The following is a 16,050-nucleotide window of genomic DNA, read 5'->3' as shown; positions in this document are numbered from 1 at the left end:
TTTCCACTTGATGTTGGAAAATAGCTGCATGGATTCGTTCCCATTCGAACACAAGAGCACCAGTGAGGACAGTTGCTGATGTTGGGTGATGGACCCTGGCTCAAAATCAGCATCCAATTATACCAAAGGTATTATGTGGGGTTCAGGTTTAAACAGACATTAATATGGAATAGCCAAACGTGTTAATTAAAAGGGGGTGTCCACAAACGTATGCCGATATAGTGCATATACCATATGTAAAATTAAATGTAGATAAACTAGTCAAACTCACTAATTGACTAGTTGGCTGAGGAATGACCAGTTGACCATTGTGGCCCATCACAACCAATATGTTTAATATCAGTAAATCTCCAAAGGGTATCCTGCAGTAAGGTAATATGAATGAGCCGCAAAACTGTTTGATGTGACAATCTATGGTAAAATAATGCCATTTCTCCATTTCACACCCAAGGACTTTCAGTCCTTCAAAAAAAGCATACACTAACAGAACAAAGCTACCCCTGGGGCAATTCTTGCATCAGTTTCTATGCTAAAAGTGTAAGACATGCGAAAAGTACTATTAGCATTAGCGTAAACTTTAGCCACACTTTGAAGTAGAGGGAGGAACCACTCGTGGGGTTGAACACCATAAAATATTCATGTACAATCGTACATCAGAGGCGTTGACAAGAAATGCACAATCCTGCCTTTGCTCTACATTCTCAAATATATTCATCAGAATGAGCTCTCTCTCTCTCTCTTGGCTCTCTTGTGGGGGGGCTCATCTGATCAAGGCTTCTGTTAGTTTTTACCCTGTAGGCAAGCGATTTAATCTTTTTCAGAGAGAAAGTATAATTAAAATAACCACGCTGTATAGAGCATTAAAGCCAACCAGCTACCATTTAAACAAACTTTTTTTATGATTATAACTACCATAGACAAAGAAACCTTAGTCCCGTAGTTCAGCATTACCCAAACTGGCAGAATGTTTATCTCATTCTAAATGAATAAATAAAATTTTATATTACATACTGCACTGTGTGGTATGTAGCCTGCAATTGTTACCTTAGGAGCTATCTGACTTAACCCTTAAAAGTCCATCCATAATCAGTTATTTTGCAATAATGACCAGCTGACTAAACATTAGCCATCACATATTGCACAGATTATTGTGCAAAGTTTGCTGACCTCAGTTATAATGGTAGGACTTATGATACTATAATATACTGGATTGTCTGATGCTGTTTATCTCCCAATAAATGATTACTTTTTTCTAGACGACAGCAGATGTAGCACTCACCCACAGTCCCCAGTGCAATGTACCCGAGGATGACAATGACGAAGAGCACACAGCACAACACATCCGTGCAGCCTCTGAAAAAGACAACACACACAAAAAAGAGCAGTCTCATTTCAAGTTCTGAAGATGTTGAAATTTCACATAAATTTGTGAATTAAACTACATTTCCTTACAGTCAATTTAAAGACTGGAATCCTAAATGAGAAATTTGTTAAGTCATGGGTTCAATTCTCAAGGATACTGGATTCTGATAAAATGTATATCTTGAATGCATTGTACATCGCTTTGGATCTACAGTAAATGTATACACTGAGGGGGACTTCAGAACAATACTACACCAGCTAAAGTATCACAATAGTAGTATCACAATACCACTAATTGTGTGTCTTATAACAGGTGATATTTAACTTGTGTTAATTGAGTGTCAATTTGTAACAGTTTATACCAAGACAGTGTGATCATTTTCAAATCAACCAAATAACAGTCATGAAGATATATAGTTAGAAAAGCTTTATTTTATTGTAAAGAGATCAGCAACTTCCATAACATATTTGGTAACACTTTATGATAAGGTTGTATTTGTTAACATTAGTATATGCATTAGATATCACAAACTAACAATGAACAATATACACTCACTGAGAACTTTATTAGGAACACTAATGTAGTTCAATAATGTTAACAAATGAACCTTAGTGTAAAGTGTTACGACAAATATTTTTTTAAATGAAATAATACATAACACTGACCTTGATGTATAGAAACACAATACAGCTAAAGCCACAAGTTTGATAATGTTCTATTTCAAGATTGATAACCTTAAAACTCTGAGTTTTATAAAACTCAAGGTCATAGATGTTTCTGAAATCTCATAATGTCAGAGTATGCGATGTTTGTGATGAAGTATGCACTTTTCAGCTGGTAAAACAGTATGTACTTTAGGTATGCAGGTGAGTAGTATTTATAGATTCTGGATATACTTCGTCCAGGAATGTGGGTATTGTCCCATGACCTGAGTATATGACGTAATAACAACAACAGCAAAAATAATCTACTCTGGTTTTGTTTAACAAGCACGATTTAAGCACAAGGAACAAATGTCTTGAAATATACAGTATATAAAACTTACAGTTGAAAAGAGCCACCCGACTTGTGGATCTCTGCCATTTTTTTTAAAGCCAGCATTTTGAGAGTGAAGTCTCTTTGATGAGGCATTATGGGAAAGTATAGTTTGAAGTCCATACGAACTTCTCGCTGGAAATAGTAGGCCATCCGGGTATTTCTCACGTACTGTTTTATTAATACAGAGGATTTGGGCATACTAATTCATTTGCATACTGTTTTTGGCATACTATATACTATAGTAGAGAAGGCTATTCAGATGCAGCGCATGTCATATGATTATGGCCACATATATCATTAGCCATTAGAACCATGATTGCAGAATGGTAGACAAGACAAATTTCACATTATATATAGTGCTTATAAAATATCTTACTTCCAATCATAATCGAGCGTTTATAACAGCTGCTTTTACTGATCTCATGAGATCTCCATTCATAGAAAGAGGCAGAAAGCAGATTATTTATAGAATATCAAGCATGCAGCTCTTATCACATATGTGAAGTGGCAGCTCATTGTTCGGTTATGCTTGCAATAAGCAAAGACAGCTCGGAAAATATTGAAAAACAATATATTTTCGTTTTTATTTGATTATGAAGTGTCACATCATTCAAAACTTGATTTGTATGTTTTATATGGAGGCTAATATCCTAATATGGTATGGTAAAAGGAAGTCCCTATCATGTGAGCGCTGATGCATGATGTAATAACATTCAATATTTAGTATTTGTGCGCATCTAGTTTCCTGGGTGAAAGGAACCAAACGCTGCATCCAAATATCCATACTTCTCCACTATATAGTAAGCCAAAAACAGAATGCCATCGGAATAGTATGTCTGAATCCACAGTATTCATGAAGCAGTAAGCGAGAAATACCCGGATGATTTACTATTTCTGGCGAGATTTTGAAGTGCGGATCGACTGGACATTTAATGATCCCATAATCCCTTGGGAGCTGAGGCGATGTCACGTTCAAAACACTGGATTAAAAGGATTGGTGGTGAATAGCAAGGCGAACGCCTCTTCTTAACTGTAAATGCTATATATACCAAAATAATTGTTCCTTGTGTTTAATTTGTGCTTGTTTAACAAAACCAAATCAAATAATTTTCACAGTTGTTGTAATTACATCATATATTTGGGTCACGATTCGATGCCAACGTCCCCCGGTGAAGTATGTCCGAAATCTATTCATACTACTCATATGTATACCTAAAAGGATGTCCTGTTTTGCCAGCAGATAAGTGCGTCCATCATTAAATATAGCACATACTGTGACAGAACGTGGTTTCGGACGCATTGAAAGTCTTTTTAGTAAGTCAGTCCACTCTACGGACATCTTTGGAACTCTCTCAGGCAGTTATTTTTTTATGTCAAAAAGTGCCACACAAGTGCACATCTTATCTACAGGAATGGGGAAAGACTGAAATCTCCAAAATGGTTGGGCAAGATAACGATCAAAACCATATTTTAAATCACATATTTAATCATCAAAAGCAACACTGGTATCATAAATTGCACTTCTTTACCTCAGATTACCATAAAAAACAAAATTTTCCCAGCTTGTCTAGCTAACGAGCATGCACATTCTCAAGTTGAGTCTCTAAAAGGTGATTGGCCATTTTACCTGTAAGGCGGGACTTCCTTTCCTTTCTTTGTTCCATTGACCATTGGGTGTTCCAATTACTAATTGCTAAATAGTCTCTTATGGAACTCACACTACATGAGAATGTAAGAGCTGTTCAGCGCTTCATATTGCATAATTTAGAGGAAACTGGACATAACAATTATTTATGGTAAACATGAGAATCCATAAAAATTTCTCTAAATGTGCACATTTTTGGACAATGTTGTTCACTGAGGCCTGCTTAAGACAAATCAAAGGTAGATTACATCATTGAATAGGATTGTGTGTATTTATAACAGTTTCATTTTCATAACCCTCATTTTAATATGTTGTCATAACTTAAATTACTAGTGTTTGGTTCGAGTCAACCTTAGTCGAGTCTGATTATTAAAAAAATCCAGTCCGAGTTCATGTACGGATTCATACGAACTCGACGCGGGCTGTTATGGACTCTCCCGTGAGTCTGATTCGGCCCCTTTTGGACTTAAGACCAGGTCCATAACTGTGTCCATTAAATTGTACTCGTGACTCGGACTCGAGTCTGAGTCAGAGTCATGAGTAACTCTAGAAATTACTTTAGCAGTAACATGTCTATCATCAGGGTTGGGGAGTAACGGAATACATGTAACGAGATTACGTATTTAAAATACAAAGTATAAGTAACTGTATTCCACTACAGTTACAATTTAAATCATCGGTAATTAGAATAGTTACATTTAAAATATATTTTGATTACTGAAGAGATTACTTTTGCATTTTATTGTCATTTGTTTCATTTAATATTTAGTCCTTTCAGATGGAAAACATTTATACATATAAATGATGTGATCCAAAGTGCATTTGAACAGCGGTGAAACACTTTCTTATGATGTGTTACATTCATACGAGCAGACAGAGAAATATGTTTGAAGGAAGTTTGGAGCAGAAGAAACAGAAATAAACCTTATGTAAATTGTCAGATTTACGCTAAGATAAAATGCTATTTCTAGTCATTTTACATGCACATGTTACCAGACATGATCATACTTTATCAAGAAAATTCACGTTGGAACATAATTTCTTATTTTCTAGAAAGACCTTTGATATTAGGGCAAAAATCATATTCTTGATAATTATTTTTGTATTGTTTTCCTGTAAAAATATCTAAAAATCCTTAAAACAAGATAAATTAGTTTGATCTTGTTTTAGAAACAACACTGCACTAGATATTTAGGTTTTTCAGAGAATGTGTTTTTAACATGTGTTATTTGTCTAACTGTACTGACAGAATTTTTATAGTCAAAACAAGTGAAAAAAATCTACCAGCGCTGAAGAAGTAATTCAAAGTATTTAGAATACGTTACTGACCTTGAGTAATCTAATGGAACACGTTACAAATGACATTTTACAGCATGTATTCTGTAACCTGTAGTGGAATACATTTTATAAAAGTAACCCTCCCAACTATCATGAACTAGTGGCTAAATAGGGAAGCTAGTCTTACACATTTATAAAAATTTACAGTTTGTCACAATTCAGAGTGGAGGACGAGAAAAAAAAGGGGGGCGGGGTAGAGACAATATGCTTTGTTAATCATGTCAAGCACCTCATTGTTAAAGGTGGTGTAAGTGATTTATTTTTTATGTAATAGCACACAGAAAAAGTGCATTATTGCCTGACATATATAACTGAAAACTCTGTAATGAGCAAACTTAAATGTGACCATGGGCAGAGTTCAAATTCTTCAAATAGCGCATCAGAAGACTTGCCTGTCCATCATTTTATTCACAGGGCAGCCCATATAGCAGGAAGCTAAGATCGAGGACAACACTAAAATGACATGCTGCTGCCACTGAAATGGTGTAAAGCAAAGATCTCACTAGGCCATGAGAACACTTTAATATGCATTGTTAAAACATTTTGTGAATTTACAGTATGTTTCTTGCTACCAATACAGAAGTAGTTCTACAGTTTATTAATATAGTATGGCAAATATATACTTTGAATTCATAGTGAAAGGACCAAGAAATAATTGCGATGTAGTGAATTGTACTGTAGATTCAAAATGATATACTGTGTCTGCATTACAGTAATCTCTTGAATATTTACAGATTAACTGTAACAGTGTGATATCTAGAACCTGTGGAAGTATCTCTCTCTATATTTTACTGGTATTTCAGTGGTCCTCTAGCCCAAAGTGAAGAAAAATAACAAATTAGGTCTCATTAACATCTCAGTTTTTCCTCCTAGACAGCAACAAGATTAAATGTAGAGCTAATTGATACTTTTACTTCATCTTTTGCTTCCCAGATGTTTTTCCTGAGAAAAAAGCCTCAGTAATCTCACACATATCTCCTTTCATGGTGTGGCTATTACTCCAACCCTCAAAGACAAGCTTTATTCCCCTAATACACCCGACCACCTCTGTTCCATCTCAAAGATAGGAACATATGTAGCAGTATCCTAATATCACACTACAACATTTCAGCACTTACAGGGCATTTCCAATCATTCTGTTTTAACGCATAAATTATACACAGCCCTGTCTCAAACTGATTATTATTCTGGTCATACTTAATCATGTGTATCACTCTCTTTAATCACTAAATAAACATTGGTTTCATATTCCAATCATTATGAGAAAATTGAGATTTAGATGATTCTACAGTTTGCGTGTTTATTTCGGATATAGCACTTATCCAGTTTCCAAACATCTGATACTGAACTTATTCATCTTTCATTTTAATATATTTGAAATCAATCTTTTCTTGTTTGTCTATTCCACAAAACAAACTCTTAGTAAGCATACTGTGTGTGGATACCACGCTATTTCAAATGAAAGAACTTAAAATCTCATAGAAGTAATTTTTGCCTGGCATAAATTGAGGCGCATATGGGCTGGCAGTAGGAAATTGCACTGCTGAAAGCAGAAAGTAATTATAAATGTCTAATTCGCTGGCTGCTAACAAATTACTTTGCCTTTCAAATAATTAGATGAAAATGGCTCTTTGGAGTAGACAGTGGTGTCTGGATGAGTATAGAGGAAGAAAGGTGGCACTTTTTAAAAGCTGATGTTCAAGTTTCTAAACATATCTCATTACACAAACACAAATGTGGAGCGGAGGGGGGCGGGGCCGGTCGGAATATCGCGAGGGATAAAGGCGGCCGGTGACGATGGTTCGAGAGAGAGAGAATTATGGGCATGTCCGTTGTGTGTGTTTGTTTATGTGTTTTTGAGTTTAAGTTTCTCATTCAAATATAATTTATGTTGACAAGCCGGTTCTCGCCTCCTCCTTGCCCATCCTTCAACGGTGTTACAACAAAAAACTGTAGTCAAACCGATTCCAGAAAAATTCCCCCGTCTCCCATTGGTTGTAAAAACAGATAGTCTCACCCCAAATTTGAGCCAACGCTGCTGTGCTGGGCTGGACAGATTGCTTAAATAAACAGAGTAATGTTTTGATTTTGCCATAGAGATGGAGTTAATCTTTCAGGTGAAATCAACCTACAGATTACTTACTTATAGCTGACCGAGGTTGTTCATCGATGGTACATGCTTCCGTTGAAACCATCCGTCTGCTTTATTTCAACTTCATTGTTTGAACATCTTGTTTGTCAGCAGAATTCATGGTAAACAACTACATTACCCATGGTGCTGCAGTGAAAGCTTCACCAATCAGAGAACTGCGGCCAACCAAGCCCGCAAAATTGTGCCTCGGAACAGCCACCCCTAATCGAGTCTCTCTTCACCCTTAAACTATTTATCTATTTGTACTTTGCAATAAACGTAAAATACAGTATACAGTATTGTTTCTATACTTAGAATCATCAATATACAATCAATAGTTTTATGTATTCAAATTGTTTTTTATTCAATGACATCATTCACAATGCTTCATGGGATTGTAGTTTGTGCCCTCATGAAGAGGGTAAGTACACAGTCTTGTACCATTGTCTTTTTGTCCAATCTACAAATACTATTTGCCTCAAAACTAAGTTTGTGATGTTGTGATTTACCTCAGAGTTGTTTTGGTTCATGGCTTACAACTATTTAATGATGGATTTTATGAAAAGTCTATGTCAAACCCAGATGGCTGAATAAGTGCATGTGCACTGTTGCCCTCAATTCTGTCAGAGAATGACAATGGTTCACTTTGTAGATTTCATCCTAGATCCACATTAGCTAGACACAAACGTAAACAAGAATAAATTCACCTGAGAAATTATACTGTCCACTGACAACCCCATGAAATGACTTTGTACCAAAAAAACTAGAATGTCCTTGAGTTTAATCCACCCAGTAGCAAGACATTAGAACCCGCCTTTGTGAAGGCTTAACCGAGGCACAAGGTGAAGTATTATCATTGAAATAAATACCCTTAACCTACACCTTTAAAATGAGGCATTATACTGACATTTATGAGATTAATTATTCAGATACACATCCTCTTGCGAGGTTAGAGACTAAACCTGGTTAGATTGAGGTCAATCTCACTGCCCTCCAAATGTAGAGCCGTAAGGCCACCTGCTCTCTAAATAGATACCAAAGGGCAGGAGAGATTTCAAACACATAAGCCGATTAGAGCTCATTATCAATACCAGCAGGTGGGTCGGTACTCTGCTAAACACCGAGCTCAGCATAGCTTCAATCAAAATGTTCTCCACAGCTTCTCACTGACAATTAATTTTACATAATATTTAATCAAACTGTTGAGTGAGTCTGTGGGACATAATATCCCATCTAATGGTCTTCACAGTCTGCACTTATATAACCTCTATGACCTCTACAGTATATCTGGTTAAGCCTTTATTCAGCCAGAGTTCAATTTAAAGTTAAGAGCAAATAAAATGAATGTGTTTGCTTACTCAATATTTCAAGTTAATTAACATGTATGTGTAGTATAAAATCAAAATAAGGAAATTCTATTGACTTAAACCTGGAAGTTAATAAACTTAAAACAATTGTTGTAACTGATTGCCTCAAATTTTTGAGTTCTGTTAAATTATTAGTGTTTACAGTGCTAATGCGATTAATGCATTTTCCAATTTTCCAAATGTCTTATTTTGATTTTTATGAAATAAGTTGTGGCAATCAGTTTAAATGCTCCTGGTTAGGACACATTGTTGGTGTGCTTTATGTGTGTGGTGCTGGAAGTTTTTTTTAGGAGAAAAAGATGATATGTTCTGTATTGTCAGTTCAACTTGTTGTCTTGGTCTGTGGACTTATTCAGTGGACATATTGTCAGAAAAAAAGTGGGTATTAACAATGAAAAGGTCAAAAGTGCAAAGAGAAAGTTTCAAAGACAGAGAAAGTTGCAAGAGAAAAAAACGGTTGAATTATTCAGTAAGAGAGAGATGTGTTTGTTAAAACTGAATACATTTCAAAACTCATTCTTCATCTCTCACTCTCTCTCTCTCTCTCTCGCTCTCTCTCTCTTTTATAGTTAGGAGTTTTTTATATTTTGTAAAACACATGTAGGTATCACTAGTTTTGTTATTGTATAAACAAAGGAGACCTCAAAAGTCAAAAATTCTCTCTCTCTCTCTTTTTAAGTACAGTTGATGAAGAGAACAATCTAGTTAGAATTCTGTAATACTTTTTATCTATTTTATATCTATTTTTTAAATTGTTTTCTTTTTAAAAATTATTATTATTTTTGTAGATTTTTTATTTCTGTTGTCATAATGTGATTGATTTTTGAAAAAAAAAAAAAAAAAATGTAATTAAGGAGTGTAAAATTGAAACAAATCTCTCTCTCTCATTTCCAGTGTGAGTGTGAACGTTTGGAGCGCCGTGAGAGTGGAGCGTGATTTTCTGAGTGAGTTTTCTCTCTTTTTCATATTTATTTCTTTAATTTTTTATTGTTCTTGTTTGTTTGATTTGGGTCGTGTGGCCATGGCGGACTCACAAGCTGGGTTTCTAAAGAGTCCGCGGTGAGTGTTGAAGATTGTTGTTTGGCAATGGGAGATCTTGTTGGCCATGACAGTATTTTGTCGGCGTCTATAACGAATAGTGCTGTTGTGTTTTTTTAATTCGACTTAAAAGGCAAACTAATTAGTGGAGAAGAGAATTGTTGTAAATAATCTCTTTACACCTGTTCTTCCGCTTTCAACACCCTCAAAAAAGGTTACATTGTGTAATATTCCACCTTTTGTTTCTGATGATACACTGGTTAAGGTCTTGTCCCGCTATGGAAAGCTGGTTTCACCACTTAAGAAAATCCTCATTGGTACTGCTTTGCCACTGTTAAAACATAAAGTTTCTTTTAGAAGATTTGCCTACATGATTTTGAAAGACAGCGAAGAACTTCACTTGACTTTTAACATTAAGGTTGACAACTTTGATTATGTTTTCTATACCACAACTGATAAGATGAATGTGGTGGGGTAGGTCATCTAATTCGGGCTTGCCATGAAAGGAATAAAGAGGGTCATCTGTCAACTGATGGACAAAATATGAGCAAGACTATTTTAAATAGTGATGATGAGGAAAGGGTTGAAGCAGGGACCTCTAATGCTCCCATCTTGGCCCTCTGTGTATGAGTGAGCTACAAAAAGCACTTTGAGGGATGGTGTCTGGAAAAACACCAGGCATTGATGGTATACCAGTGGACTTTTACAAGTCCTTTTGGTCAACAATAGCAGAAGATCTCCTAGAATTGTTGAATATCAGTCTGGCAAGTGGTAAAATGCCTCAAAGTTGCCGAAGAGCTGTGTTGGCCCTCCTACCGGAAAAAGGAGATCTTGGAGACATAAAATGTTGGCGTCCAGTTTCTTTGCTTTGCAGCAACTACCAGCTTTTATCAAAGGTCTTAGCTAACAGACTGGCTATTCATCCTGATCAAACTTACTGTGTCCCAGGTAGATACATTTTTGAACATTGCTTTTATTTGTGATCTTAACAAAGTCTCCAAGATGCTGAACCTAAATTGTGGTTTTGTTTCATTGGATCAAGAAAAAGCTTTTGATCGGGTAGAGCATTGTTTTTATGGAAGGTTTAAATTCATTTGGCTTTAGTGAGAGTTTTATTAACTTAATTAAAGTCCTTTATTGTGACGTGGAGAGTATTTTAAAGGGCAATGGTGGTTTATGTACTACTTTTAAAGTTTTTAGAGACATAAGACAGGGTTGTGCATTATCTGGTATGTTATACTCTTCAGCAATTGAGCTGTTGTTACACCAGATAAGGTGCATTAGGTGTCTTTTTACCAGAGTGCAGGAATAATTTTATACTGTCGGCCTATGCAGATGATGTGAAAGTATTGACAGTTTCAGTGGTCAAAGTGATATTCAGGCTTTGTTAAATTTGTTGAAAACCTTTAAAGAAAATCTCTTCTGCTAATATAAACTGGAAAAAAGTGAAGCTTTTTTAATAAGGGATTGGAAATATTATAAACCAAAACTTCCTATGGGCTTGGAGTGGAGAAAAATAGGTTTTAAATATTTAGGAATTTTTATTGGAGATGAAGTGGTTACACAAAAGAACTGAGAGGGTATAATTGAGAAAGCCAAGCGTAGACTTGAAAAATGGAAATGGCTGGTTCCAAAAATGTCATTTAGAGGGCGAGTTTTAATTGCTAATAATTTAGTGGCCTCTTCGCTGTGGCACAAGTTTGTTGTTTTGGATTAACGAAATTACAAGCACTGCTAGTGGACTTTTTTTGGATAAGCTACATTGTATCCCGCAAATTGTTTTATTTTTGTCCAAAGAAGAAGGTTGTCAGGGACTGATACATCTGCAAAGTAGAATCGCTACTTTTAGATTACAATTTGTGCAAAGACTTTTAACTGTTTCAGATGTATTTAACGGGAATGCTGTGGCAAGAATGATTTTGAATAGGCTGGGTGATTTTAATCTAGGCAGTAAAATTTTTTGGATGGATCCATTGAAATTAAAGATACCTGTTTTTATAAGAATGTTTTTAAAGAGTGGAATCTTTTCTCTTTTCAAAAAGTGGAGGTCTCAAAATCCCTTTACTGGTTATTAGAAGAACCTTCTAATCCGTGGTATGCGATTGGACTTAACAAACAATTTTTTCCTTCCAGAACTAAACGAAGCACTTATGGATAACAAAATGGTGACTCTTGGCCATTTGCTGGAAGTAGCTGGACTTAATTTAAAAACAAAAAAGGAACATCTCAACATCTTGGAATCAATTCTACTCGTGTTATAGCACGAGATGAGAATCTGCTCTAAGTGATCATGAGAGACTCTTTTTATTGGACTATAATAACAGACTGTGAAATCCAGACTTAAAAGAGCATTTTCCAAGTTTGATTTTTACTCTTAAGTTGTATGGGTGCGTTTGGTTTTATCTTGAAAAAGCTGTATTTTTAAGTGTTGATTTTTCTTCCTGTGACAGAAAGTTTTTGTATAAATACTGTTTTTAACAAGAAAAAGTTGAATAAAAGGATAGATACACCTTGGCTTGATTTTTTTCAAATTGAATGAAAACAAAAAACAGAATGGAGAGTCTCTGGTGGTCCCATCACATAGAGGCTCAAAGTCTATTTCATGATTTTTCACTTTCTCTGTTCCACTGTGGTGGAATGAGCTTCCATCCTTCACACGATCTGCTGATACCAACTCAACATACAAGCTGAAAACACATCTGTTCCATGAGCACTTAACCAGACAACACTAATTGTACTTAAACAAACAAAAAATCCTTCACTGTCTCTTTCTTCTGTGCTAGCAACTATACTACTTCATCCAGCTTAGCAGAACAACACTGTAGATGTTGTTGAACTTTGTATGACAAATTGCTTGCTATGTGGCTCATTTGCAAGTCACTTTGGATAAAAGCATTTGTTAAACATCTATAAGTAAATGTAAATGGCAACTATGTTTGGTGTTATATGATTAATTTGAAAAGAATAAAAAGTTCCACCAATTATGTGTTGTTGAGCCATTTATACATCTTCCAACAATGACTGTATGCTACAGTATGATTGCATTGTGATTCATTGACAAAGTCTAATATAAACAATATACTGTATATGATCCATATACAGTGCATCTGGAAGGTATTCACAGCGCTTCACTTTTTCCACATTTTGTTATGTTACAGCCTTATTCCAAAATTGATTAAATTCATTATTTTCCTAAAAATTCTACAAACAATATCCCATAATGACAACGTGAAAGAAGTTTGTTTGAAATCTTTGCAAATGTATAAAAAAAAAATCACATGTACATAAGTATTCACAGCCTTTGCTCAATACTTTGTTGAAGCACCTTTGGCACCAATTACAGCCTCAAGTGTTTTTGTGTATGATGCTACAAGCTTAGCACACCTATTTTTGGGCAGTTTCTCCCATTCTTCTTTGACCTCTCAAGCTCCTTCAGGTTGGATGGGGAGCTTCGGTGCACAGCCATTTTCAGATCTCTCCAGAGATGTTCAATCGGGTTCAAGTCTAGGCTCTGGCTGGGCCACACAAGGACATTCACAGAGTTGTCCCATAACCACTCCCTTGTTATCTTGGCTGTGTGCTTAGTATTGAAGTGAGCAACTCTATATATCACAACTAAAAGGTATGTGACTCCTCACAGGGACATCTGATTCTCAGTGTTGTTTACAGGCACCAAAGTGCTCCAGCTGGCTCAAGCTAGTTAATCAAACATGTCTCTCTCTCTCTAAAATAGTCTGCTGCCAAGTCATCCATGAGAAAGAACTATTATACTTGACATTGTGGGAAAAACAATGAATGAAAGAATAAATTGACTTATTAACTTCTAATTTGACTGTCATCTACTTCCCATTGGCAGAGCTCAGAGACTCCATTCAATTTGAGACCACTGGTGACAAAGCACACCAATATGCATACTAAAAAATATTGTCCCTGAAGAGAAAACACAGAATAACTGCTAAGGCTCCCTTGCAACTGCTTTGCGGTACATAGGGCGATCTATAATTACATCTACAGCTATCAAGAAGCAATCACTCCAGTCTTCCTCTTCTCACTTAAAGAAATTCAAAAGGGGCTGATGAGGGACTTGCTCTGGTAGAGAATTATTCATCCCTAATTTCCTCTGTTAAAGACTCAGAATGAAGAAACACATTGGAATAGACATTAGAGGGATAATGTCTTGTGCTGTGACTCTTGCTGTGCAATTGTTTTGTAACAAATGTATAATAATCTCCGCTTTTCTTAAATCCTTGAGACAAATGAAAGCAATTCATAAAAATTCTTGCAACAGACTGCTAATGGGCTCAATGAAGCCAATTGTGCCAGCAACCATTCAAATGCTGCACTGCTAAATGTCCACACAAGCCTCTTTTTTCACAGATAGGGTACCAGTACCAAATCTGGAACTGTTCCATGCAATTTCACCACAGAATGGTCAAAAACGGTCTCCTCACCGGCTCATAAAATCTGCTGGTCTTGAACCAGGAACCACTAACATCGGATGCCAATAATTAAATAACACCACAACATCGCTTCCCTGTCAGTGATAAAATGATGGAGAAAGGACCTTTTAGCACTATTATTTGATGTACAAAACAAGCCCAGATGGGACTTAAATGGGAATAAATTATTTTCAGCCTATGTAAGGAGCATTTTTATTACCACAGAAACACGTCAAATCTTAACTATCACTCTGCTTTTACAGTGGAGTTCAAAGCGGCGTTTGATGCGTGCATTGACGCTCTGATGCAAATCATGTGCGTAGCTTCACACTTGCTGTAGGAAAGTAGATAGCCACAGTCTACCAGCAGATTAATATTGTGAAGGATGAGAGTTTAAGAGATTTAATGCCCACATTTTACACAGTAAAGGTGGCAAGAAGCTTCATCTTATGTGGCAATTAGATGTATTTTCACAGAGCAGGAATAAATGCATTTACACAGCAGTTGCAAATGCATAAATAATATTATGAGTTGAATATATTCAATGTAAAATTATAGAGATGTATAAAGAATATAGAAATATGAAATGAATGAAAATAGAAATGACTACTCAACCTATGGGGACTAATTCTTTCAATAAGTCAACCTCCCAATTAGACTTTGGGAAAAGTTCAAATTTAGATGAATTGGTACAATTTTAGTACATTCCTGTCTTCATACTGCGCAAGGCTTTGTTTGGAAAATATTACTAAAGAATTATATTGTTACATGTCATTTTGTTTTCTTTCCTAAGAAAATCAATGCATTTTGACAGAAAAATAAGTATATATGGTGTCAAATTTCAGTATTTTCAAAATATGCAATTAATCCCGATTAACTACAAAAAATGTATAATTGACAGAGCCCTACATTGAATATTTAATATATGTTCTCAAAACTCGCAATAAAGCTCATAAACAAAAGCTGCAGCATGTTTATTTGTGGGAAGGTTATACAGTAATATTACATCATCGACTCTCAAGTCAGGATGTGGAAACAAGGGCCAGTTCTAAGAGATCCCATCGGCTCCGGTAATACCTCCTACACACTACATAACTTTCAAAGACGTCGGATCGTGGTGCCGTTCATTTTACACAACTGTTTGCCTTTTCGTGGAAGTCGTGGCATTTTCAAATTACACTATGACTCGGCGACAGGGGTGAACACATTACAAGACATTTCACTACTGACATCAGGACTCCACCCACTGAAACTTTCCATGCCCCGTTTCTTGCTCTCTCATTGGCTGTAAGTCAACACTGCAGTTGTATTCAGTCAAAACACATTTCACATTGGGATCGCAGACGGGTCCAGATATATAACATTCTAGCTATCTTGCTGACATCGGTGACGTGTCGGTGATTCTTTCAGATCACGTCTTTGATAATTAATTCATTACAATTGTCTCTCACAGGTGCGAGCTCCAATTTGCCTGTGATTTCTGGCTTTTGTCGGCGATCTCCACAAAATTGTCGGGAAGCGAAAATCGTGCTTAAAATAGTAGTAATGTAGTAAATGTAATGTAAACTCGGCATAAGGGAACAAGGAGGAAAAGGGGAACAACACCATCCCACGAATTTTAAAAATTACAAGACCACTGCACTTTGAACATGGTCTAACTATGATCTTCCCTTTGAAAATAGGTAATATAA

General features: G+C 35.9%; 1 protein-coding gene across 1 annotated transcript in view; it reads right to left on the bottom strand.

Annotated features, from left to right (window-relative positions):
• The window catches only part of slc44a5a (solute carrier family 44 member 5a), a 100,999-nt gene that overhangs the window by 23,124 nt on the left and 61,825 nt on the right, over nucleotides 1–16,050 (bottom strand). The window contains exon 3 of the mRNA XM_052134236.1: nucleotides 1,280–1,353. Coding sequence (XP_051990196.1) covers nucleotides 1,280–1,353 — 74 coding nt within the window. The remainder of the gene's footprint in view (nucleotides 1–1,279; nucleotides 1,354–16,050) is intronic.

The sequence above is a fragment of the Xyrauchen texanus genome, chromosome 9 (assembly GCF_025860055.1).
Source record: "Xyrauchen texanus isolate HMW12.3.18 chromosome 9, RBS_HiC_50CHRs, whole genome shotgun sequence".
NCBI lineage: Eukaryota > Metazoa > Chordata > Actinopteri > Cypriniformes > Catostomidae > Xyrauchen > Xyrauchen texanus.
This window is presented reverse-complemented; position numbering and strand designations above follow the sequence as displayed.